Source organism: Camelus ferus, chromosome 13 (genome assembly GCF_009834535.1).
Source record: "Camelus ferus isolate YT-003-E chromosome 13, BCGSAC_Cfer_1.0, whole genome shotgun sequence".
NCBI classification, from domain to species: domain Eukaryota; kingdom Metazoa; phylum Chordata; class Mammalia; order Artiodactyla; family Camelidae; genus Camelus; species Camelus ferus.
In genome coordinates, this window is record NC_045708.1 from 1,888,978 (window position 1) to 1,913,343 (window position 24,366).

At 65.4% G+C, this 24,366-nt stretch overlaps 1 protein-coding gene across 7 annotated transcripts in view; it reads right to left on the minus strand.

Moving 5' to 3' along the window:
• The window catches only part of MEGF6 (multiple EGF like domains 6), a 92,742-nt gene extending 68,757 nt beyond the window's left edge, over positions 1-23,985 (minus strand). For all 7 annotated transcript variants that reach the window (XR_004325292.1, XR_004325291.1, XR_004325293.1 and 4 more), the window contains exons 1-4: positions 23,737-23,985; positions 18,684-18,818; positions 13,392-13,501; positions 2,601-2,705 (exon numbers count right to left, since the gene is read on the minus strand). Coding sequence is in view for 4 of the 7 variants with exons in the window: in XM_032495003.1 (XP_032350894.1) it covers positions 2,601-2,705; positions 13,392-13,501; positions 18,684-18,818; positions 23,737-23,855 (469 nt within the window). In the remaining 3 variants the exon portion in view is untranslated. The remainder of the gene's footprint in view (positions 1-2,600; positions 2,706-13,391; positions 13,502-18,683; positions 18,819-23,736) is intronic.
• Between the last annotated feature and the right edge of the window lie 381 nt (positions 23,986-24,366).

The following is a 24,366-nucleotide window of genomic DNA, read 5'->3' on the forward strand; positions in this document are numbered from 1 at the left end:
CCGGCACGGTCTCTTTCTCCCTCCCCCACTCTTTTGTTCAAATGAAAGACTGGGGGAACCAGAAAAAATATGTCTTTTATTTTCAAAACTGGAATCAATTATAATCAGGGGGTCGGTTACATATGCCCAGCTGTGCTGGGCCTCAGGTTGGCCGGGTCCAAATCCCGCACGGGGGACAGGAAGAGGGCAGGGGCTGCCCCCGCAGGCGGCACAGCCTCACATCCTGCCCTCACTCCAGCCCTGCACACCCGGCTCTCATACTCATCCTCGCACACCCAGCTCTCACTCTCAGCCTTGCACACCCAGCCCTGCACACCCAGGTCTCACACCAGCCCTGCACACCAGCCCTGGACACAAGCCCTGCACACGGGCCTGGACACGAGCCCTGCACACGGGCCTGGACACAAGCCCTGGACACGAGCCCTGCACACCAGCCTTTCTCCCAGGAGACGGCGTCCTAGCAGGAGGCCCAGCGGCTGCCCTCAGGCTGTGTTCACCGCTCCCTAAAGGCCACATCTGCTGCCCGACTGGCCGCTCTCCCAGGAAGGCCACAGGGCCACGCCCCTCTCTCCTCTGAAGCAGATCTCAGCAGGGCTCCACCCCAAGACGGCAGGCCAGAAGGTCCCAGACCACGCTCCCAGCCCTAGCTCTGCCGAGCCGCGGGCAGCTGCCAGACACTCCCTGACCCTGGTTTCCTCTTCCCTGAAGTGGATGAAGTGAGGACTCAGGGAGGTCACACAGGCAGAGCGTGGAAGGGACAGGCAGGTGCTCCCGCCCAGAGAGGCCACCCCAGCAGTGACCGTGGAGAGCGGGGGCTGCTCTGGCGGCAAAGCCAGGAGGCCAGGGTAACGGTGAGCCTGTGGTCGCAGCCCCCACCCCACCAGGAGCACCCGAGTGCGGGTCCCTGAGCCCACACCCCCCTGACCTGCAGCCCCCCCACCCGGGGCAGAGCCCTCCCCGCTGTGCCGCTAAGCCCTGGCGCCCTCTGGTTCGCGGGGGGCCGGGTGTCGGGGGTTCACGGGAAGGGGAGGAGGGGGTCCGCAGAGAGGCTGCTTCCCCGAGGACGAGACCCAGGACGGGCCACGTGCAGTCACCTCCTGGACGCCCTCCCCAGGCAGCAGGGCCCTCGGCCTCTGTGCTACTGACGGTCAAGCCACAGCCCTGTCCCAGCCACCTCCCCGAGGCGGCCGAGGCCAGCACATCCCTCCCACCACGACCTGCACAGCCCAGAACTTCTGAATCAAACCTAAGCCCAGCAGAGCGCGTTTCCAAAAGGTTAGACACACGCGCCTGAAGGTCCGCAGGGCGTTTACCCACAGCCCCCGGGGCCTCACCAGGGACCCCTGAGAAGAGAGTGTGGCAGCCCGACCCCTGCAGCCCAGCCTGGACCCCAGCCTGGACCCCAGCCTGAGCAGGCCCGGGGCGGGGGCTCACCTCTGTCCAGCCCACAGAGGGGCTCGGGGAGGCCTGGCTGAGACTTGGAGCCTGGACGGCGCAGGACACAGGGCAGGCGCCCCGCGCACCTGGGGGCGAGGCACGGCCCTCGCTCCATGGCCCGGGCAGCCGCCCAGAGCCCGGGAAGCGCAGGGCCTTCCGGCCCACAGTGGGCATCCAAAGAGCCGTGGGAGCCGCCCGACCATCCGAGACAGTCGTCAGCGCCCCTGAGTCTCGGCACCCGGCTCAAAACTCCGGGACCAGCTCCCCCTTCAGCCAGGCTCTCGGTGGGCACAGAAAAAGGTAAGAGGGCAGGGGTCTCCTCTACAAGCAGGGCCTCCATTCTCCGCAGTTTCCCGGCCTCCCTCCGGTTGCCTGCTGGGTATCCAGAGCCTTAAAGCGCATGGCAGGATGTACAGCCCGGTGTCCACCTGGAAGAGGCCCCCAGCTGCCCGCCAGAAGCAAGTTCAAAGCCCTGGAAGCCGTCCAGAGAGTTTCATTTGAACAGCAGCCCTGGCTCTGCGCCCGGTTCCGACAGGACCCCGGGAGCCACACGTTCAGGGAGGAAACTGCGGACAAAGCAGAAAGCCGCAGGGGGCGCTCGCGCCTCCCCCCGCCCAAGCAGCCAGGAGGAACGTTTGCAGGGGTTCTCTGACGACTCCTCATGCTTTCGTCTGCACTTCCCTTTATAAAGTTTCTATCACCCCCTCCCCCAACCCCAGCACCTGCTTTAAGGCTGTCCCCACTGGCAGCATCCCCACACGACAGTGTCTGAAGCGTGACTGTCAGTGGGTCAGGCTTCAGTTTGCATGTGAGGTTGACCCCAGCAGTCACCTCGGGCAGGACCCGGATGTCCCCCATCCTTCAACATGAAGGACACGAGAGGCTCTGACAAGGTGAGGGTGCAGCTCGGGGACCCCCAGGACGCGCCCACCTCCACGCCTGCAGCCCCCACTTGCAGAGGGCACTAAGGACTAGGATTGCAGGTGCAGAGGCATCCGCTGAGAAAGGGGGTGGCAGGGTGCCCCTCCTTCCAACAACCGCAGGTGGGCTGCAGGGAGCAGAGAGAGGGCCCTGGGCGCACCGCCTGAGGGAGACTTCCCTGCAGGGCGGAGCCTGTGCCCACGGCCAGCCGGGGCCTCGTGCCTGGAAGGGGCTCCACTCACCGTGCTGACAGCGGGGACCCTGGAAGCCTCGAGGACAGTGGCACGGCTGGGCTGAGTCGGGCACACAGCGGCCACCGTTAAAGCAGAGGCTGGCGCTGCATGTGGCTGTGGAGAGAGGGAGAAGACACTTGAGGGGGGGCAGGAGCCTGGGGGCACTCCCAGCCCACCACCAGGACACAAAATCCCTGGGGACCCCCTCCATAGAGTCTCCCCTAAGGTGAGGCCTCAGGCCTGGACAGGACTCGGAAAAACCCTCAACGCAGTCAGGAAAGCTCGCCCCAAACCGTAGCCCTGTAAGCGCTTGGGGGCCCCTGGGGAGGGCCCCCCAGGCAGGCAGGCCTCTGGCCCAGCTCTGCTCTGTCCTGGGTCACACCCGCCCCACCCCCACCGGGGCCTGAGCCCTCCCCACACAGTTCAGCCTTTCCCACCCAGCTTTGTCCCACAGTTTGGGTGGGACAGAACCCCCAAATCACTTCAAGGGGCTATGAAGGAGTGTTCCAGGGCATTTTCTGGGGGAAATAGGGAGAGGAGGAGGGGGCAGCCCACAGCTAAAGACCCTAACGGTGGACCGGGCCGTCTCACCTTCAGAAGGGCCAAGACCAGCCCAGGCCCCCGGGCTCGGGGAGGGGAAGGAGGGAGGGTCCGGGCAGGGGCTCAGGGCTGCGAGCGGGCTGGCCTGCTCCACCTTCTCCAGAGGAGACTCCCTGCTCCCAGACCCTCTCCCCACACCCCACCCTCAGGTGGGTCCCGGGGGGTGCCCCCGGCCATGCTGAGGACAGGTGTGTTGATACCTGAACGCACTGCCTTGGGGTGCCCTAGGGCTCTGAGCCCCACCCTCCCAGCACCAGGCACTGTGGAGGAGGTGGCTGCTGGCCCTGGAGGCAGGGGCTCCAGGTGGGAAGGGCAGGTCCAGTCCCAGCCCTGTGCTGGCGAGGACCCCCACTGGGCTGGGCCGGGGGCCTCCTGAGGGCTTCAGCATCAATTTTCTTGGCCCTGCAGCCACCACCCTCGTGTCCTACACAGGGGAGGGGAAGGCCAGGGCAGGTGGGCTGTACCTCTGTCCTCGTGACCCCAGCAGCCAGGTCCTGGGTCTAAAGGCTTCGGGGGTGCTTGCTGGGTGAATGGACCCTCTGAACAATGGCCTTAACCCCCAGCCAAGCACCCCAGAGCCCAGCGTGATCCACGGGTCCAGCAAATTTATGTATAGCTGTCAGCGTTCCCGCCAGGAGCAGGGAATGAATCTCGGATGGTGGGAGACTGAGGGAGGGATGCTGGCCAGGCACACGGGTCCAAGCAGCCCCTGGACCAGCCCTGATGAGGAAGCCAGGGCTCAGAGACATGCAGCACACGGCTCCAGGTCACACAGCAGTGGAGGAGGGACCAGGCTCAGGACTTCCTGACTTATCGCCTGGAGTCAGGAGGACCCGACCGGGAGACACGGGTTCTTTGCAGGAACTTCTTCCTTTCTCTGTCCCACAACCAGGATGCTGGCCCTGTCTTGGAGGGGCCCCTTCCCTCAGGCCACCCTGCAGGGGTCCCAGCTGCACGCCCACAAACCCTGCAGTCTGAGGACGTTTGTGACATGCGGTGGGAATGGGGGGCTGGGGGACAAAGCAGGGGCCGCAGGCGAGTGAGGAAGACCCGCATGGTGGCTCAAGGACCCTCACACGGACGTCCGGGTGAGGGGCCAACCAGGGGGGCCGTGCAGCACCAGCATGCCAGCTGCTGAAGGCCCGAAACTGGTGGACTTGTGCAGTTGTGTGGAGAAGGGGCCAGCTGTGGTTATTTTCACCTCTTAAGGAGGGTTTCACTGTCCTGAAGACCTTCAGCCCCAAACCACCGAGACGGGCCACCCCTGCAGTGGGGAGTGGGTGCCCAGGCCAGAGCCCACCCTGAGACTCTGCCCCCCAGGAGCCTCTGCAGGTCCTGCCACTTTCATGCCCACCGGAGGGTCCGTTGGACAGCACCCTGCCTGCGTCCACCTCTACCATCAGCTTCAGAGCTGGGGGGCGGGTAGCAACCTCTGCCTCTTCCCGTTCCCCTGGGGGTGGTGCTCTGCCCAAGGCCCAGGGCTCCTCCCTGTGTCCCCCACAGTCTGGACCCCAGCCCTCCCCAGGATCAGGTCCCTCCTCTGGAGCCGCGCCCAGTCCTCACGAGCCCTCTTCCTCAGCCCGTACCCTCCTCCACCCTCCGCCCACCCCGCCTAACTCTGGAACAAAGAGGAAAGCAAATGAGCTTCTGAAAAATCCTAACAAGACCCACCCGCACCCCGTGGTCCGGGCCCACAGCAGCGTCCCCGGGTGTCTGGATAAAGACCCCCCCGAGGCACGTGGAGCGGATGCCCTCCCCGGGCAGGCAGTGACAAGCAGGCTCGCAGGCCAGGGGACCGCCACCCGCCGTGGAGCCCAGGACAGACATTAGTCTTCAGCACCACCCCAGGTGGGACACGACCACAGACAAGCCTGTCAGGCACCATCTAAGCCTCACTGCCGTGTATTTCGGGGCACAGGCTGCATAAAAGGTGTCGCCACCCACCTGGCAGCTGAGGCCAGAAACCCGGGAGCCGTCCTCACATGCATGGGACCACTCGGCCGGCCCCCAGTCCAAAGCGGGCCAATGGCCCTACCTCGAATGACCTGGAGCCACCGTCCTCTCCATCTCTGTGCCAGACGAAGCCACCGGCGGCGTCCCCGCAGACACCTCTTAGCTGGTCCCACTCACTCCATTCTTTCTCTACGCTGCAGCCACAGTGACTCTTCCCAGTGGGAGTCAGATCACGGGCCCCTGGTTGAGAACCCTCCCGTGGCTTTCCATCAGCCTGGCACAGAGACCCCCTGCCCACCTGCCAGGCCCTGGCTACTGTCGGCTGCACACGTTGGCACTTCCTTGGGTGTGTTCCCCCGCAGCACCCTGCGGTCTCCCGCCCTGGCGCCCTTGAGAGGGGCGACAGCTAGCCTTCTCCACCCCGGGCCTGGGCCCCCGAGAGCAGGCGCCAGCTTCGTCTCCGCCACCAGCACGTTCCCTGGCACCCCCAACACGCCCGCACTTAGAAGTTACTTCATAAATGTTGTTGAATGAATGAATGAACGAGTGAACAGACAAGTGTCCGCCAAGCGGGATGCGAGAGAGTTATCTGCGGGAAGGGTAGGCGCTGAGGACGCATGGAGGGATCCTCACAGCAGCACCGCCACAGATGGAAAAAGGAAAAGGTCCACGGCAAAAACGCACCAAGCTATGCCCCAAACCGAGAAGGGGGTTCCCCATGGCCCCAGGGCTGGAGGGGTGCTGGGGAGACGTGGTCACCACCAAGGGAAGCTTGGGACCCAGGTCTGCTTGGGGGGCACAGGGTGGCACTGGGTACACACCCCTCATGGCAGGACAGGCACCCAGTTCAAAGCGACAGGGCCCCCCTGCAGGGCACCTGTGGGCCAGCCCTGCGGGATCCCACCCCCGGGCCAGGTGGAGCCAGGGATGCCTCCCTACCCCTCTTGCTGTCGCTCAAACCACCGCAGGGACAAGCACCCCCAAAAGAACTGCCCGCAGCTCAGAAAAGGCCACAAGTGACAGTGACAGCACAGTCAAAACCTGGAGACGGGGCTCAGGAGCGTCAGACTGTGGCTTCACATGAGGGAGGTGCTTCCTTCCATGAGAAAAGGGAGGGCGTCATGTGCACAAAGAGGGTGGCCGAGGAAAACAGACCCTGTGGGACGCTTGGAAATAGAAAATATAAAAACCCGCACACGGGTGTTAAATGAAGAACGGATGAATGACTTGAAAGCAATCAACAGGTTAAGTAACAAATGTACTTTATACTTAACATTAGATAATTTTTTAACATATTTTATGAGCACCTATTGTGTGCGAGGGAGGAGGCCGGAGGGCAGCCAGGGGACCCGCATTGTCGTTGTCAGCTTGGCCGGGACTGCAGCCACAGGACCCCAGGGCCCTGGAAGGAACTGTCTGAATCCACAGGCGTAGGACCACCCCCACCAGTACCCGCTATCCACTCCCCTTCCTGCCCAGACCCCCGCTGCCTCCCCACTACCCAGATGCCGTCGCGGGGCAAGGCAGCCCAGGTTCTGCAGACACACGTTCAAGGTCCCCTGATGCTTCTCAGTTGTTAGAAATGCGGGCTCAGCTCCCCACAGGTGACGCACACGTGTCAAAGGTAGTTGTCCTCCACCCTCCACGCTTCCGCCTGGAGCGGGAGGCGCGCGCGGCCCCACAGCAGCCCACGTCCGGCAGCACCGCGACCTGAAGGAAGGGGAGGAGCACCTCCTCCCTGGGGCGACGCGGGGCGGGTCTGCCTCTATTCCTGGAACCAAAGGCTGGGAGGGCCCTTAGGGGTGTCCTGTCCCGAGGGTGCTCCCCACCGGGCCTGGGTTCAGGACAGCAGATTTGGAAAGCACAGACCCCAGGTCTGGGCCGCGCGTCCAGGCACTGTCTGTGGCACCCCGATGCCAGGCCCCTCCTGTCACACCTGTGCCTGGCTAGACCCCAAGCCCGCCAGCCGAGGCGGCTGCGGCCTCGCGGTCCCAGGACAGGCTGGCCGTGGAAAGGAGACTCAAGTGCCCTCCAAGGGCTGGGGCACTGTGAGTCCAGCCCCTGCAAGTTCACCTCCCGGGGCCTGGGCTTGGCTGTGCCGGCGGCTCCTTCTGCCCCTCCCCACCCCCGGGACCACGTGGTGGGAAGCTTTGTGACCCTGCTGACACCTTTGTCCGGTATGGCACACCGCCCACCCACACCCCAAGGTCACCAAACGTGCTTCTGGAGGCCAGCCTGTGAGTTAGCATCCGCCCACGTGCCCAGGCACCTCCCTGCAAGCCGCCTGGAGACGCCACAGGGTGGGCTCCGCAGGAGGGCGCCCGGGGTGGCCCTTGCCTTATCGGCCATGCTGCCGGGCAGCGTTTCCTAAAAGCCTCGCCCCAGCCGCCGATAAGAGCCGCCTGTGCACAGGCGGGCGTGGGAACCGTGGTGCCCACCTCATGGCCAGCAGTGGCTAAGGAAGGGAGGCCACTTCCCTGGGAGCACAGGGGACAGAGCAGGCCTGAGCCCCTGACCTCTTCCTGCCACCAAAACCTGCTGGCCTTCCACTCAACCTGGCTGAGGACCCGGGCCGGAATCACATGCTCCATCCCATCCCCCGACCAGGCCCCTCGCTGCAGGGAGAGGGTCACTGTGTCAGCTCCATGCCGGGCACCCAGGCTGCAAGCGCCCCAGGAAGGGCCCAGCGCTCCAGGCCAGCCCCCTGAGGCCCTGCGCCTAGACCAGTGCCCCCAACACAGGTGGGCCCAGGAGACAGGCAGGCAGACTCCCCTGCCCAGAGTCAGGCCCGGCTCCCACAGCCCCTTCGCGCTGCAAGTCCAGACACAAGCTAGCCACCCCGACTTGGGAGACCGAGCTCTGTCAGCGGGAGAAGCGGGAGGTCGAGAGGGCACGGACCCGGATGAGGACAGCGGCAGCCCACCGCCCCCTCCAGGCCCCAGCATCCATCCTGGGCTGCAGAATCCCTGCAGGGCGGACCTGGGCAGGACAGCCTCCTCCTCTGCCCGCCCCCAGGCCGACCTTCCTAAAGGCAGTGGGCAGGGCAGGGGCTGTGTGCCTAGAACCTTCAAGAAGGGCTGGACTCGACCCAGCTCCGCCTGGCACTTGGATCACTCTGGGCTCCGGGTGACGGTGGCACCTCCATGTCCCGTCCCCTGTGCTGCCCGCCACGTCGTGGTCCCAGTGAGAGCACACGCAGGGGTGCCGGTGCACTCCCGTGAGTATGAGCTCGTGTACACAGGCGAGCATACACGTGTGCTCGTGTGTGTGAGCGCACGTGCGAGTGTCAGCAGGTGCGCGTGCACGTGAATAAACCCAGGCGCACACACGTGCATGTGAGGCTGTGGGTGGCGAGCGCGTCTGGGTGGGCAGCGGGCCCGGCTGCACGAGTGTGCACGTGGGTGTGTAAATGTGTGCAGGGCGCAGGCGCAGGCGAGTCTGGGTGTGACTCTCGGTTTGAAGACCTGGGGTGTTAGGGACACAGCAGGACGACACTCCCCACCCCCAGCAGCTGCGGAGGGCATTGGTGTCCCCACCGAGGACAGGAGAGCCCGGATGCCAGCCTGCAAATTCCCACGCTGGGTGCAGGGCTGTGGGGCACCCAGAGCGGACAAGGAGAGTGAAGCTCAGAGGCAGGGAAGCCGAGGGCACCCTCCCCGGGCCTTAAAGCAGCCTTCCTGCAGCTCTGTCCCCCGAGGCCCTGACCCACGGGGCTCAGTGCCAGGGGACCACAGACGAGGTGGTAGGAAAGGGAGCCCGCCTGCTGGTCCGACAGCCGGATGCAGAGGCGCCACACCTGGGGCTCCCCCGGGGTCCCGACTGCAGGTGCGGAGGCTGCAGGTGCGGAGGCTGCAGGCAGGGGGCCCCCGGACCCGGGGCTGCCCCCACAGGACTGCGCCCGTGGGGCGGGGAAACAGCACAGCCCACCGGGTTCCCCACCTTCCATTCTCCCCGCCGTGGGGCTCTCTTCCCTGGGCGCAAGCAAGGCCCACCGCTCATGTCACACGGGCCACCTGCGCCCTGGATGGAGAGGCCTCCTCAGACCCCACGTAGGCCAGCACCCCTCACCCCCTGCCCCTTAGCCCTTCCCGCCTCATTCTGCTCGGAGTAGTTCCCACTCACCAGCACGGCGTTTCTTCTTGCCTTCCTTCCTCCCTTTCCACCGCCAGACATGAGTTCCACAGAACAGGGCAGAACCAGCCCCTGCGCACGGCCCCTCCCAGGCCCCCGAACGGCGCCGGGTGTCCCGGCGGCCATGGTTCACCTACACCCTTCACAGTGCATGCTGGAGGGACATTGTTTCATTACTGTGACTTTGCTGTTTCTTTTTCTTTCTTTCTTTTTGGAGAAAGAATTAGTTTGCAAACACTACACAATCTGTGTCAGGAAATCTGCAGTGCACAGTGGCACATTAAAGGCTCTGAGAAGTCCTGCAACATCCCCGAGAGACCCCCGGTACAGCCCCTGACACCACTCGGGCCCTGCCACTCCACCCTGTGCCTCCTCCAAGGGACCCTCAGATGCACTGAACCCAGCCCACGCAGGGAGAGTTAGAGACGGAGCCACAGACGGTCTCCTCGGCACCCATCCCGTCCCAGGGTCCACATGCGGGGAGTCTGGGGACTTGAGCTGCTCCAGGCCAGGCATCTCATCCGTGCACTCAGGACCCCCACTTTGATAAGGGGAAGCCAGGCCCCGGGGTGACTGCGGCTGAAGTATCAGGAGAGTCCAGGCAAATCTGCCACCTGACTGGGATGGTTGTGGAACTCAGAGATATGCAGAGCAGGAGGACCGACCCCCCCACCAATGGCAGAAGGGGCTGAGCCCAGCTGCCCCAAGGACACACGTGTGCCCGGGGCAGGCCCAGTCATCAGGCACCCTGTCCAGCCAGCACTTCTTCTTTTCGGTCACCTCTGGGTCACCCATGCTGCCTGAGGGACTCAGAGGGGTCCCAGCACCGTTAGGAGCCCCCACCCTTCTCTCACGGCCGCATTTCAAGGCCACATCCAAGTGGGGACATTTTCCCATGGCCAGCGGAGAGGGGCTGGGCCCACAGGTGTCAGTGCTCACAGGCTGTCCCCTGCCCTGCCCCAGCCTGGCCACTTCTCAGGGGCCCTTGACTGCAGAGAGCCTGGACGGGGATGAGGGAAGGTGCTGGAGAGGGCTGGGGGGACAGCGGAGAAACGTGGGACCCCAAGGTCCCCACCCCAAGACAGCTGCTTAATGCAGCCCTGCACCTGCCCCCAGTGCCCCAGAGGGAGGACATGCGCAGCGGGGCTTCCAGAAGGCTCTGGCTCCACACGAGCTGGGAAGCCAGCCCTGAGCGGCTGCAAGGCTGAATGAGCCCAAGGGCTCAGCTATGACGTGGGGAACGCTCCCCAGCCGAGGGGCAGCTGAGCCTCCCCTCCCTGGCCGCCCACATTCCCCGGACAGGGCTCCCCTCAGCTCCCACCTCCCTTCCTTCCTCCCTGCCCCCCCCACTTCCTCCTGCTCCGGCCCCGGGCAGCTCCCCACACACCCCCAGCGCCCACCCCGCCCCCGGGGCTAGCCTGGCCTGTCCATCCTCAGGCCGACGCTCCGGTGGCTCTGTGCTCCGTCACGCCCTCGTCATATCAGTGTCACTGCAGCGTCTGCCAGCAGCCAGCCTCCCCACCAGACCTGAGCGCCCCACGAGCAGGTGCTGCCCTGCCCAGCGCCCCCGAATCCCCAGTGCCCGGGGGCAGCTGAGCAAAACTGAACGAATGAATGAGTGAAACCATGAACACTGAAAGAAGAAATGAGCCGGCGCTGGCGCCCCCACGTCCCCGGGGGGCAGGATCACACCCTGCCCCGTGTGAGCCCCCTCCCCTCCTCCTTCACATGCTGGTGAGCCAGACGCCGGGCGGTGGCGGGGGAGGGGGGGCAAGTGACTGTCCCGGGAGGCCAGATCACAGGGCTTTTCCTGACCACTCAAACAACCAGACAAAAGCTAGATACATAAATAAGTAGATCCTGCCTAAAGATGCGTATTTAAAACCAAACAACCAAGAAAGCCAAAGCCTAGTGGTCGGGCTGCGCGTGAGGACCTCGTCCACGTCCCCTGGCTGAGGTGACGACGGGGGCCCCGGGGCCTGGCCCAGCAGCCAAGACCCTTCCCCGTTTCCCCGCTGCCCCAGCCCTGCCCCAGCCAGCTGCACGACCCAGGCTGCCCCGGGAGGGTCCTGGCCGAAACCGCCCCCGCTCCCCTCCCCTGAGCTGACAAAGGGCACCAGGGCTGGTTCAGGCCCCACCCGCCCACCCGTCAGTGTGGCTGCATCACGCATCACCGACCCCCGCCCGCCAGCCAGCCAGGCCAAGGCAGAGCCACCCTGACCTTCCCGACCGCCGGCACAGGCAGAGCTACAGGACAGGCCCACTAGACTCGGGGGGACACTGTCACAGCCCCTGGCGCTGCGGACCCGTCCCAGCATTGGCGTCCTGATCCTGAGAAGCCAGCCCTTGGACCTGTCTCCACAGTGGGCTTCCCAGAGTCTGGCTGGCTGGTGGCCATCCTGCTGCCCCCAAGCAACCCTGGGATGGTCACTCCGAGACACTGGTGACACCAAGGACCACCAGACCCCAGCTCAGGGGTGCAGAGTGGACGACAATCATGAGAACGCTGCTGAGCAAACCTCGGTCTGCACCTGGCCCCCCGCCCCACACGAAAGATGCCCACTCCCCTCCCCCGCTGCCCGGGAAGCCCAGCCCAGAGGGCCACACCCCCGGCAGCCACACGCTGGGGCGCCGTGTCCCTTCTGAGGCGTGAGAGGCCATGCCCTTCCCCACAAACCCAGTGGGAGCCTCAGCCCCACCCCTTCTCCCGCCCCAGTGGCTTCACGGACTACTGGAGCCACCCTGGGCCTGGAGAGCCGCTCACAGCACAGACCCAGGGCTTCAGTCTGGTCTGCCCTGCAACCCTCCTCGGACCCCTCATCTTCCCAGACGCCAGAGCACAGGTCAGCCCTGTGCTCAGAGATGCAGACAGAAGGGTGGCTGTCAGAGCTGGACTCCACCACCCCAGGGGCCGGCGGCCGGCATCCCCTCGTCCCCCCACCCCCGCCGTCCCTCCGCGGCACGTCCTTGTCCTCTCCCCTCCACCTCCCTTCCTGGAGAGAATTACTCATTTCCCCTCCTGGACAAACACCGCCACATCCTCAACTTCTCCCCTTTTCCTGCTGGAGTTCACGAAGGGCGGCCTGTGGTCAGCCCCCGGGGCGGGTGAGACAGGCTGGGACACGGCCCTGAAGTCCGGTTCCTGTTCCAGTCCCCGAACGGTCAGCCTGCGGTGAATCCCCAGTGTGGGGAGCGGTGACCCCAGCCACCCCCCGCACCGCAGCCCGGCCCTGACCTCACGTCACGGGGTGCCGCGTCACTGACTCAGGGGACGCCGACCTCCGGGCCAGCCTCCCCAGGGAAGGACGCTGACTCCTGCTGCCCAGCCGGCTTCAGCTGCTGGCCCGCCTGTGCCCGCACCCGGGGGCCAGGAGCCCTTCCCAAACACCGCCTGCAGCCGGACTCCACGCAGTGGCCCCTTCTTCTGCAAAGCAGAGGCTTCACAGCCGCCCACGAGGATCAGAACCGGGTTCTGGCCCCCATCTCAGAGCCTCGGCCTCCGTGTCTGGAACAGAGGCTGCCCCTCCCCTCCCTCCCACGTCCGCCAGGACCCCCTCCCTCTGAGGGAGGCAGCGACTGACGCTCCATTCAGCAGACGAGGAGACTGAGGCCCAAGGCAGCACAGAGAGGGAGCGGTTCTCTCTCCGCACAAGCCCAGGCAGGAGGGCAAAGCGGCAGAAGGACCGGGAGAGCAGGCGCGTGGGCGTGGGCACGCGGGGCAGGTGACCGAGGGCTTCACGCTCCAGGACTCTGACCCCAAACCAAACTCAAAGGCATCTGAGCCCACTGCCACCAACACACAGCCCTGGGGCCACCCTGGGACCCCTTCCGGGTGCCAGGCACCCAGGCACTAGCACACAGCCCCCCTCTGGCTCGGAGCCCCCACCAGCCCCAGCTCTCTCTCAGGCATCAGCACCGAAGGATTCACTGTTTCTTCTTTCTGTCCTCATTTCCTTTAAACAGCCTCTGGCGAGCAGAGGGGCTGAGTGAGTGGCCCTGAAGTCTTTCCTGAGCTGTGAGAAGTTCCACTAAGAGGGGCAGGCAGCCGGGAGGGGGAGGATGCAGTGCCAGCGGGGCCAGCGGGGCCAGGGAGGGGCGGGGCCGGCGGGCACTCACGGGAGAGGCAGCCCCGGTCTCCAGGCTGCTGGCTCCACCCGGGGCAGCACCTGAACACGGTCTGGGCCTCCATGCTGTACACATGCCGGTAGCCGGTGTAGTAGACAGTTCTAGGAGAGAACAGAGAAGCCAGCATTACTGTCGAGGGACCAGGCTCGAGGCGTTTCTGCCCGCTGCATTCGGCGTCCCCCAGGCTGATCCTCGGACGGCTCCCACTTCCCAGCTGAGCACGGAGGTGGGCGGAAGGCCTGCACTGCGAGAACGCGGGGCCACGGGGGTGGCCGGCCAACCTGGCACCAGCAACAGGGGAACCTGCCACCCGTTCCGTCACTACCCCCATGGTGGCCCCAGCTCTGAGCCAGCTTCAGGAGGGGCATTGTGCCCCAAATTCGGCCCTGATCACCAGGCCAGTCTACAAGGGTCTGGGGGTCAGACTCAGAGTGGCTCCTGAAATGAGCCAAGTGGGCCGAGTGCTCGGCAGCCATGCCCCAGGCTCTCAGACCACCAGGGCACCAGGAGGCAGGCAGTGGGCCAGTCCGGGAGCATCCGCGAGGAGGGGCCGCTTCCCCCACCGAGGAGCACAGGGCTGAGCTGGGGAGATAGGCCGATGGGGCTGAAGCGTTTTTGGGCAGCAGCAGGAGGACCCGAGTGCACTCAGCACATGGCACTGAGGTCAGAAGGGAGCAGGCAGGAGGGCTTCCTGGAGGAGGGCAACTTGGAGGCCAGGGTGGCCTTGGTCCAAAGCTGGTTCCTGCTCGGACGGGACAGGTGCAAGCTCACAAGGGCTGAGCAGAGGGAGGCAGAGCCTCATCCAGGAGCTGGGGGTGGGCAGACAAATCTGAGCAGCCTGGGGCCTGGCACAGGGAGTGGCCATAGGGAGGAGGTGCCCATGCCAGACAGAGACAGCCTCATGCAGAGGGGAAAGGGCCTCCTGTCTGTCCCCCCCCACAAATCCACAGACTGCCCCCGACCACCTGTGCCTGAGGCCCCTAGAAGCCCAGCCACTCAGGGCCACCCTCTGCCAGTCCAGCCCCACCTCCTGCTTCTCCTGGCATCTCCAGCCCCCAGGGTGGGCAGTCTTGGCGGACCAGCTGGTGAGGAGCTGGCTCCCCCAGCCCCGGACTCATCCTGCAACCATGAACCTGGAGCAGAAGCCAGGGTGGGGGTAGAGGGTGCCCCAGTCCTACTCAGCCCTCAGACGGCCCCCCGCCCCCAACCCCCTCCTGTTCTAGCTGCACCCCAACCCCAGGGCTCCTGTGTCCCTGCTTCTCTTCAGCTGGGCCTCAGATTTTGGATGGGTCTCTGTTCCTCCTGAAAGCTCTGGTTCAGCTTCTTCAGAGAGCAGGCTACAACAACCCAAGGCCAACACTCCCTGGGGAGCCGCCCCGCCGACCCCTCTCCTTCCCACCCCTGTGCAGACAGCCGCCCCCCCCCCCCGCAGCTGGTGATGCTCAGGAAGACAGACGGCTCACCGCCCCCTGCCTGCCCCAGCCCCGTGTCTCTCACTGCTTGTGCTGGCCGAGCAGTGTCCCCCAAATCTGTGCCTACCCAAAACCAGTAAACGTGGCCTTGTTTAGGAATAGGGTGTCGGCAGATGTCATCAAGTTAAGATGAGACCACCATACTGGCTTGGGGGGGCCTACTCCAGTGACCGGTGTCCCCATAAGAAGAGGGAACTGCAAACACAGACAGAGGGCGAGGCCATGAGACACCAGAAGCAGAGACTGGGTGATGCAGCCACAAGCCCAGGGCCACCCAGGATGGCCGGTCGCCACCAGGAGCAGGGGAGAGGCCGGGAGCACACAGAGGGAACCACCCCTGCCCGCACCCTGGTCTCAGATGTCTGGCCTCCAGACCGTGAGAGAGTGAATCCCTGCTGTTCTAAGCCACCCGGCTGTCATACTTTGTCACAGCAGCAACAGGAGATTAATACAGGACCAGGCTCAGCTCAGGCTGTCAGGTCCACGGCTGGGAGGCCCTGGTGTTTACAGCGACAGGCTGGTCATGGGGAGGTGGGGGGCAGGAGGGAGGGAGAGGGACAGAGAGAGTGGAGTCCCAGGAAGAGAGGGAGGGGACGACCGGGGCCACCCTGCGGCCACAAGGGCAAGGCATCCCCACCCCACTGCCGTCTGAAGGGTCAGTGGCGGGGCCCAGCCCGTTGGATCAAGGGCCCCTGAGACCCCAGGAGTGGCGAGGGCCTGGGCTGCGGTCTCCAGGGAGCGGAACACCCCCTTACCTGCTCTTCCCGGCAGGAAGTCTGGGGCCACCCAGGGACCTGGACACACACACAAACCTGGGCCACTTCCCGGAAGCACCAGTGCCTGACCGTGCACCGCGTGGGAGCAGCTGGGGGCGTCTGCACAACGCCGCTTTGGCAGGACATGAAACCACCTGCCCGGAGAGAAACCGACCCCAGCGGCAGACAGTGTCCGGCAGCGCAGACGGTGTTCGGGCGCTATCACCGTAAATATTTATCCTCTCCCTGGGCTACGTGCTGCTCCTCCCGGTCACGGGAGGCCGGGGCCAACCGGGCCAGTCCGCCAGCCTCCCCAGTGTCCCCTAAAGTGAGCGACCCTGGGAGACAGCCAGTCAGCCCTTGTCCCCACTGCCCCCACAAGCCAGCCCTCGCCCCTTGCAATTCATATGGGACCCCCTCTCGTGGGACATCACACGGGACATGGCTCACATAGGACACAGCTCACAGGGGACAGTCACACAGGACACAGCCCAGAGGGGTAGTCCCAGGACACCTCATGTGGGACAGTCACATGGGACATGGTTCACATGGGACAGTCACCCCACACAGCTCACATGGGACAGATCACGTAGGACAGCTCACACAAGTCCTGGCCACAGGGCCGGGATGGACAGGGGGGCACGGGTACCAGGCTGGTGCTCACTCCTCCACCTTGTGCAACCCCCGGAACCCAGGCCCCAGGGCAGCGGGAGCCGGGGGAGGAGCCTGGTGGGAGGCATGGGCTCTGGGCTCCGAGCGTCCTCTCCCTCCCCCCTGCTCCCTCCTTCCTTCCTCCCCAGCCCCCCAGGGCCAATGGTCTTTGAGGGCAGCCTGTGCTGGTGGGCTCCTCGGGGAAATGCCCCTGGACACCCTCCTCATTCGGCCTCTCAGGTGGCATCACAGCCTCGCCTGTTCTGGGGCAGGGTCGAGCCCCGTGTCACCCCACATGCCCCCACTAAGGCCACGCCACAGGCCCACCAGCCCGAAAGCAGACACAGGAGTCACCATGGCTGCAGGAGACACGGCAGCTGCCACGTGGCAGCCACGCATGTGGCCCAGCCACGACTGGTCAAGAATCCTCCCCGAGCCGCAGTTCAGGCCTGGCACCCTGCTCCGCACGGGGGGAGACTGAGGTTTGGACAAGTTCTGACCCCAGAGTGAGGCTCAGCCCAAGCCTGCTGGCCGCCCGTGGGAGCTCGTGAGAGAAGGGGTCTCCCGTCTGTGCAGCGGAGGGAGTGGGACCCCGAACTGGCGAGGCTGGGCTGTGGTGGGACTGTGGGGGCAAGCTTGCTACCTCTCGCCTGCAGCTCCTCAGCCCACAGGGCCTCAGCTGCCGTGGGCAAGTGGGTGGGCCAGCCTCCCCCTCCCAGAGATGCAGCCTGGCCCTCCCCGTGCCCAGCAGCTGGGCCGAGGGCCAGTGCCCGAGGGCCGAGGGCAGGCGCCCGTGGGGGCAGGAGGGTGGCGTGGCTCCTGTGTTTCTGGAGCATGTGGGATGCTGGGGCCTCGCCACCTCCACCTGCTCACAAGCACTGAGCACTCAGGCAAACAGACCGGGCCCCGAGGGCTTTGGGCTGGGAGGGTCTACAGGCTTCTGAGAGGCTGAGAGAAGGGATGTGGTCCGAGGAGGGCTGGATGCTGGTCTGGCCAAGAGGGAGGGCGGGCGGGGGCTCAAGGTGGGCTTTGTGGGGAAGCGGGAGCCTCCGTGGGGTCTTGAAGGATGAACAGGAGCAGGCCAGCAAAGGAGGCCGGGAGACCCCGGCTCCAGCCCAGAGCCGGGCAGACCAGCAGTCAGACCATCCCTGCCAGAGCCCGGACACCTTGCCAGGAAGCTAAGGCACCAGCCACCTTGGAAACCAGCCCCCGCCCTGGCCAGGACAGCCTGGAGACCAGCACCAGAGAACCAGTCTGACATCCAGTCCGAGGGACCCCTCCCCCAGCACGGCCACCCACCCTGCTCTCCAGCCCAGGGACCAAGGGCTCTCTGGCTGCTTCCAAAATAGCGCCCTTTCACCACAAGTTGTTGGGGGTACAGCCCACACGACCCGCTTCCCGTTTTGTAGGTACACAGACAACCACGCAGGTGCAGAGCCGGGAAGGGCAGACCGCAAGATGCCCATCTCTGGGGAAAGGATGGGGGAGACCTCTCGCTGCCAGCACGGCCCAGCCTCCCTCTGACGCTGGGGGTGGGACCTTTGTGGTCAGGGGCCGTCCTTGCTGCAACCTGCTAGCTGGCGAGAGCCCCCACCTCCCAGCTTATGTTTCACAGCCCAGACTCTTCGGACACTGCGAGGTCCCTAGGGACGGTGACAAGTCAGTCCCAGTTGAGAACCACTGTGAGACCTCACTGCCCCTCCTCTCTCTGTCCTGAACACGTAGGGATCCTACAGAGAACAAACGCTGAAAATGAAGGCCGCCCCCCAGCCCCCGGGGGGCAGGCCCAGCAGGTCACGCCCCAAGACCTGGCTAAGAGCGTGGACACCACAGCCCCCTCGGGGACTCTGCCCCACCCCCTCCCTCAGCTACGGAAGCCCCTCCTCATCGGGGAGGCCCCCTACCCCTTTGCAATCAGGCAGATTCCAGAACCTGTGTCTATAAAAACAGAGAGGTATGCAGAGGCACTCCCTACGTCTGATTTTGAAATAAAACTTGAGCAACAGAGGTTTCACACAGGCTTGGAGTCAGGTAGCAGCAGTCTCCAGTGGGACCTCATCCCATTTTCTCCCTCCCTGCAGGGTCCGTCCCTGCCACAGGATCCCCTCCTCTCCTCAGAGCCCCCCTTCCTACGGGGTCCTCCTCTACCCACAGAGACCCAGGTGCCCGCTGAGCAGGAGTGTTCGGCCTGGGCATAGCCTCCTGGTGGCCACGCCCCTAGAGCGGTGTCAGAGGCCTTGACCTCAGATGGGGAGCTCCAGTAGGGGGCGGTTGCCGGTGACCCTGAGACCAGGACAGCCCTTGCCCAGCCACACCATCACCCCCCACACTGGCCGGTCATCAGTGCTGCTCTGGCTGTGAGCAAAGCCCCCTCCCACACGGGACCTAGGGACTCCAGCACATACCTCCGTTCCAGGCCGACGCACCAGGCCTGCAGCCCACAGCCTGGCTTCCACACAGGCACTGTCCTGCTGAAGGCCCGCACGCAGGGCTGGCGGTGGCCCACCAGGGTCAGCTCCTGCTCGGCACACACGTGGGGCCTGGGACAGAGGACAGACGGTCAGGCCCCTGTCACCAACACCAGCTCCTTCTGCACGCATGCCCTGGGGCGTCCAGTCATCTGGGTGGGGTCCAGACCCAAGGCGGGCCCCACAGCGGGGCACCCAGCCCGGTGCGCAGCGCAGGCCGGCAGCAGGCCTGGGCTGGAGGGTGCGGGCGCCCAGGGGAAAAGGACTCATAGGCCCGCGTCCCAGCCTCCCCATGGCGAGGGCCGCGCGGCCGGGGCGACCCTACAACCCTCCCAACTCCCCACAACACAGAGCCCGCTGCCCCTCAGACAGGGGACTGGGGTCTGCAGGGACAGTGACGACTTGGCCTGAATCCATCTGACTCTGCTCCCCGCGTCCTCTCGCCACAGCCTGCTCTGCTCCAGAGGTGCCACGAGCTGGGGCGCAAGCATGAGCCACCAGCCAGCGATCCTCTCTGAGCCTCGTGTGCCCGCCCAGAGGGCGAGAACTCAGCGCGGGCCTCGCAGGTCGTCCTGAGGGTTCAACGAGCCTGAACGGAAGAGGCTCCCATCAGCCGTGGTGGGTGAGCTCCGAGGGCCCCCAGCAGCGGCCACAGTGGGAAACCGCCATCACTTGCGAACTGAAATCGGGCCCAAGTGAGCGGCTGCAGGTGCCACACCATTTCTGCTCCATTTCTCTGGCCCCCACCTGTGCCCAGTCATGCCAGCATCCAGGCTCTCTGCCCGCAGGCGGTGGGGGAGGGGCGGGGAGGGTCCAGGCCGGATGGAGCATCTTGGCTGCAGGCCCAGCCTGACCCTGAAACTCCCCCTGAGCCGTGGAAGGCCTGTGAGCCCTCTATCCCTGTCTGAAGGTGGAGATGACAAACCCGGGCTCTAGAACCAGCCGCCCAGGCCTGCGGCCCGCTGTGCAGCCTGAACAAAGTCACTGACCCTCTCTGAGCCCTGGCTTCAGCACCCGTAAATGGGGCAGCAGGCACCTCTAGGGATCCTGACATGAGACCACCTGTGTCAGGACCCTGGCTCCCCTCTGGCTCAAAGAAAGTCCCTGTGTTTCTGGGTCCTGGGGCCCCACAGCCCCTGGGATGTCCCCACCACTCCCGTAAGCTGACCCAGCTCAGTGCGCAGGATGCCAGCCTCAGGGCCTTGGGGAGGGGACGCCACAGATCCCAGAGGTCCTTCATCTCAGGGGGCTGCAGGAGGAGCAACACCCCACATGGCGCGTGGCAGAAAACCCCAGGCGGCCTGAGGACGCTCTTGTGAAGGGCCCCCTCTTCCTTCCTGGCCCTCCTCAAACCTCGGCCATGTGGGCTGCCGCTGACCCACGAGATGACAACGGCGAGGCCACACAGCTGCCCTTCCGGAACATCTGCCCTGGTCACTCCCCCGTCCGCCGCCTGCATGTCCCCACCCCACAAGACACCTGCGTGACTCTGGTCCCCGAGGACTCCTCCCCAGGGCCTGCAGGGCTGCCTGGCTCCCCGGACGGCAGGTTTTCCCTCTGACTGGACCCCTCTCTCCACGTCCCTGAAAACGCTGTGAGCCCCAGATCTGGGCGATTAAAGGGAGGAGGGGCGAGCGCTGGAATGATTTTCTCCTCTGGGAAGTTTCCGGCCCCTCAGAAGCACAAGCATAGCTGGCTTTTCCATCTGGAAGGATGGAGGAAGTGGGATGGGGGGAGGGAGGGCCACAGAGGGGACCCAGAGGCTGACCGGCACCCCACGCAGGTGTAAGGAGAGCACAGTGAAGACTCTGACCATGGCAGGAGTGAGTCCTCAGGCCCCTCTGTTCCTGAAGTTGGATCCTCCTCCCGTCAGCAGCAGGCAGTTGCCCAACCACAAAGGGAACGCAGCTTGGTCAGAGGGGAGCTGATCCCAGCTGTCAGGCCACCTGCTCCCCAGGCAGAGTGGGGCTCCTGGAGGCTGGGGGCCTTCACCTGGAGCTGGAGGTGAGGGTGGGCATGAGCTGTGTCTCTCCAGGGTGGGCCCTGGGCCCCAAGAACAAGGCACGAGGACGAGGAGGTGAGGGTAGGAAAACCAGGCAGGGAGGCAGGGGCAGCCGGCCTGGCACAGCGGGAGAGGCCTGGCTGCACGCCCCCTCATCCGGAAGAGGGGCTGGGTTACTGAGAAGCATCTCCGTCACATCTGCTTTTACAGGCTCTGTGTTTACACCCGTGGTCGGCCTCTGAACACAGAGCCCCTGGCCTGGGCGCAGCAGGTGTGGGGGGAAGTTCAGGGCTCTGCGCCTGGGGAGCCCAGGTCCAGCCTTGGGGCCCTGAGGATGCCGTGCACTGGGCAGGTCACTCCCAGACCCCCGGGTTCCCCCGCCTGACAAATGGACAGTGGATCGCGACATGGAGCAGCCCCAAACACAGGGCCTGGCACGAGGCGGTTGGCCACAGGCGTGCCCCCGCCCCTGCCCTGCCCTCCACCCACCACAGCCTCGGCCCCAGAGAGCCTCCTGATAGCTGCCCACAGGCCACTGAAGGTACAGATCGGCCTTCAGACTCCTTGACTGGTGAGGACAGCTCCCCCAGACAGCCAGAGGAAGACTTAGCCTCAGCAAATGGAGCCCAGTCTAGCCCTCAGGGTCAGTGGGTCCAACAGTTACTTGCAAGAGGCGACTTGAGCTTGGAGGGCCTGGATGAGAGGGGTCGATATAATGAGCTGACCCCAGAGCACAGCTGCCCAGCAGGGACTCCGGCCCCGGGAAAAGCAGAGCCCGTGAGCAGATGTCTCCTCCAAGCCAGGCAGCCTCGGACAGAGGCTGGTCAGTCCTCCCTGTTTCCAGACGCTGTCCCCACAGCCCAGCCGGAAGCCTTGGGCCAGCACTGCCTGTGGTCAGCAGTCAGTCCAGGCCCCAGGGAGAAGGACTGGCCATTTTTCCAGGGCCACAGAAATTCACTTCAGAGACTAATTAAATAAAGAAGTGTTGGTTTTGAACCTGGACATGTTAGCCAGTGGGAGCCAAAGGACCAGCCAGATCACTCAGGTCCACAAAGGCCCCCGGAGCACCTGGGGCTGCCAGGCAGCGGGGCCCTCCCTTAGAGCACCCTCTCTCTTTGCCTCCCAGGGGCCCCATGGACGTCTCCAACCGGCCAAGGAGTCGGGGGATGCCTGGGAAGGGAAGAGCGGCACGGGGACAGGACCTTCGAGGACAAAGCACTTTCTGGGACGCTCGCTGCTCTCTGGGCCCCGTCCCCTGCCCCTCTGGGGTTCAGGGAGCAAGGAGACAGTTGCGGCACCTCCAGGAGCCCACCAGCTCCTGCCTCCTTTCTGATCAGAACAAGCTACAGGATGCTCCACAGCCCAACAGACCTCCCCGTGGTGGAGCAGAAGAGCGCCCCTACTAGGTCAGCCAGCCAGCAGCACCCACCGTGCCCCCCTGCAGGCCCAGGCGGGCAGGCGCCCGGTGCTTACAGACAGGACTGGCGGGTGTGTGCACCAGCAGCACAGAACTCAACACAAGTGGGCAAGCTGAGAGTGGAGGGGCTATGCCCCTGCGAGCGGGAGGCTCCCCCCAAAGGAGGGGTGGTGGGCGGAGGATTTGAAGGTGTGGGAGTGGAAAGGAGGCTTTGTGCAGCAGGAAGACTGGCCTCCTGGGCAACCCACCAGCAGCTGGTTGGAAAGCCCTTCCCAGACTGGCCCGAGGACGGCCAGAGCCCTCGGTGAGCAGGCTGACCTCACAGCACAGGCTCACTCCCCGCACCAGGGAGGGGCGACCCGTGCTCTCCTCTCCACAAGGGCACCGGGGCAGAAGCCCCTCCTAAGATAAGAGCCCTCCACCCTCATCGTCAGAGCAGCTGTCCACCCTGACCTGCACCCTGGGGTTCCCAGGAGCCTGGGCCTCTGGACGTCCCCAGCCAACCATGTGAAGGGCAGGCCAGTTGAGTGCTGAGTGCCACTGTAATCGCCCCTCCTGAGGCCCCAGCTTACCCTGAACAAACTAAACTGACTGGGATCCCAGCATAGAGCAGCGTCGGGCAGAAGTCACGCCAGGTCGGGACATGGGCCCCCATACCATGCTCCTTTGAAAAAGCCACGGGAAATCTTCCTTCTTGGAGGAATGCAAGACCCAGGCTGAGGGGCCTGGGGGCATGGGCTCGCCCCCTCCCCAGCTCTGCCTGGAAGTCTGTCCTTTCCCGCTGTACAGCCAGGTGCACCAGGCCCGCTCAGGAGCCCTGCACAGGAAGCCCCAGCCGCGGCCTGGGCCCCTCACTGCCCCTCTGCTGCCTCTCCAAGCGCTGCAGGTTCCGGGCCCAGCACGCTGGGGGAGTGCGGGGGTGGGGGCCGCCAGCAGCCTCTTCCCCCAACCCCTCCTCCTCCAGACCAGCTCACTTCTCACCAGTTTTCCTCTGAGGCCACCACAAGAATCGATTTGCTGTTTAAGAGAGACTGCTAAACGGTCCGTTGGGGAATCAGCTTTCAAAATTAAATTCATCTCGGCTGGCTCCCTGACCCTCTCTTCCTGCCGATTCTGGCACTGAATTTCTTCCCCCAGAGCCATCGTACTGAACACAGAAACCAACACCAAGCCGCCCCTAGTCTGGGCACAGCCCGCCCCTGCGCAGGCAGCCCAGGCCCCCAGGCCCCAGGAGACGGGCTTTGGAAGGAAGTGGGCACAGGCTGCCTCCTTTCTGCCTTCGCCAAGCTCCCTGGCCAGACCTTGCCCAGATCTCCTCACCTCCGCGGGAGTGCAGATTCTGCCTCCACGTGCAAACCCACGATGCAGAGCTAACGCAGAGGAGGAAGGGGAAAGGGAGAGGCGCGGTGGCCCTGCCACAGAAGCGCCCCCAACCCCTGACCCTCGTCTCTTAACCTCCCACTCCCCGGTTAAGGCAAGGAGCTCACTGCTCCTCAGGGCCCCGGGAACAAAGCCGCCCAAGGATCCAGGCCTCCGGACGTCCCGCCAGCCCTCCCGCTCCCGCTACTCACATGCTGGGTTGCAGGCGGAGCAGGGCGCCGGCGCCCGCTGGCACGGAGGGGAGCAGCAGCACCAGGGTCAGAGCCACCGCGCGCCCCGCCGCCGCCGCCGCCTCCGGAAGGAAAGGCATCGTGCCCTCGGCGCCGCGACGGGTCCCTCCTCCGGCCCCCAGCTCACAGGCGGCCGAGGCCGGCCCTCGGAGCCGCCGCCTCCACGTGCGCCATGACCCGGGGAGCGCACAGGGCGCAGCCACAGGTGCCGCGCCGGGTCCCGCCGAGCACGAGGTCGCCGCAGGTGCGGAAGGTCCGGTTTCCCACCCGCGTCCGAGGGGCAGCGCGAAGTCTTGCGCGCCTGGGTTCGCTCCGCCAGACTCCCGCCCCAGAGCGGTGAGCCCAGTGTGCGCCGAGCCCCGCGCGGGAGAGGCGGGCCAGCCCTCGCCACGCCCCCTGCCCGGACCCCAGCCCCGACTCCGCCCACAGCCCAGAACCGGGTCCCGCCCCGACCCCGCCCACCTGGACCTCGCCCTGCCCGCGGCCCTCTCCCCTCCTGCGCCCGGACCCCAGCCCACGGCGCGTCCCCGCCCAGACGCTCAACCCCAGCCCCGCCCACCTACTCTCAGCCCCGCCCGCCCCGGCTCCCAG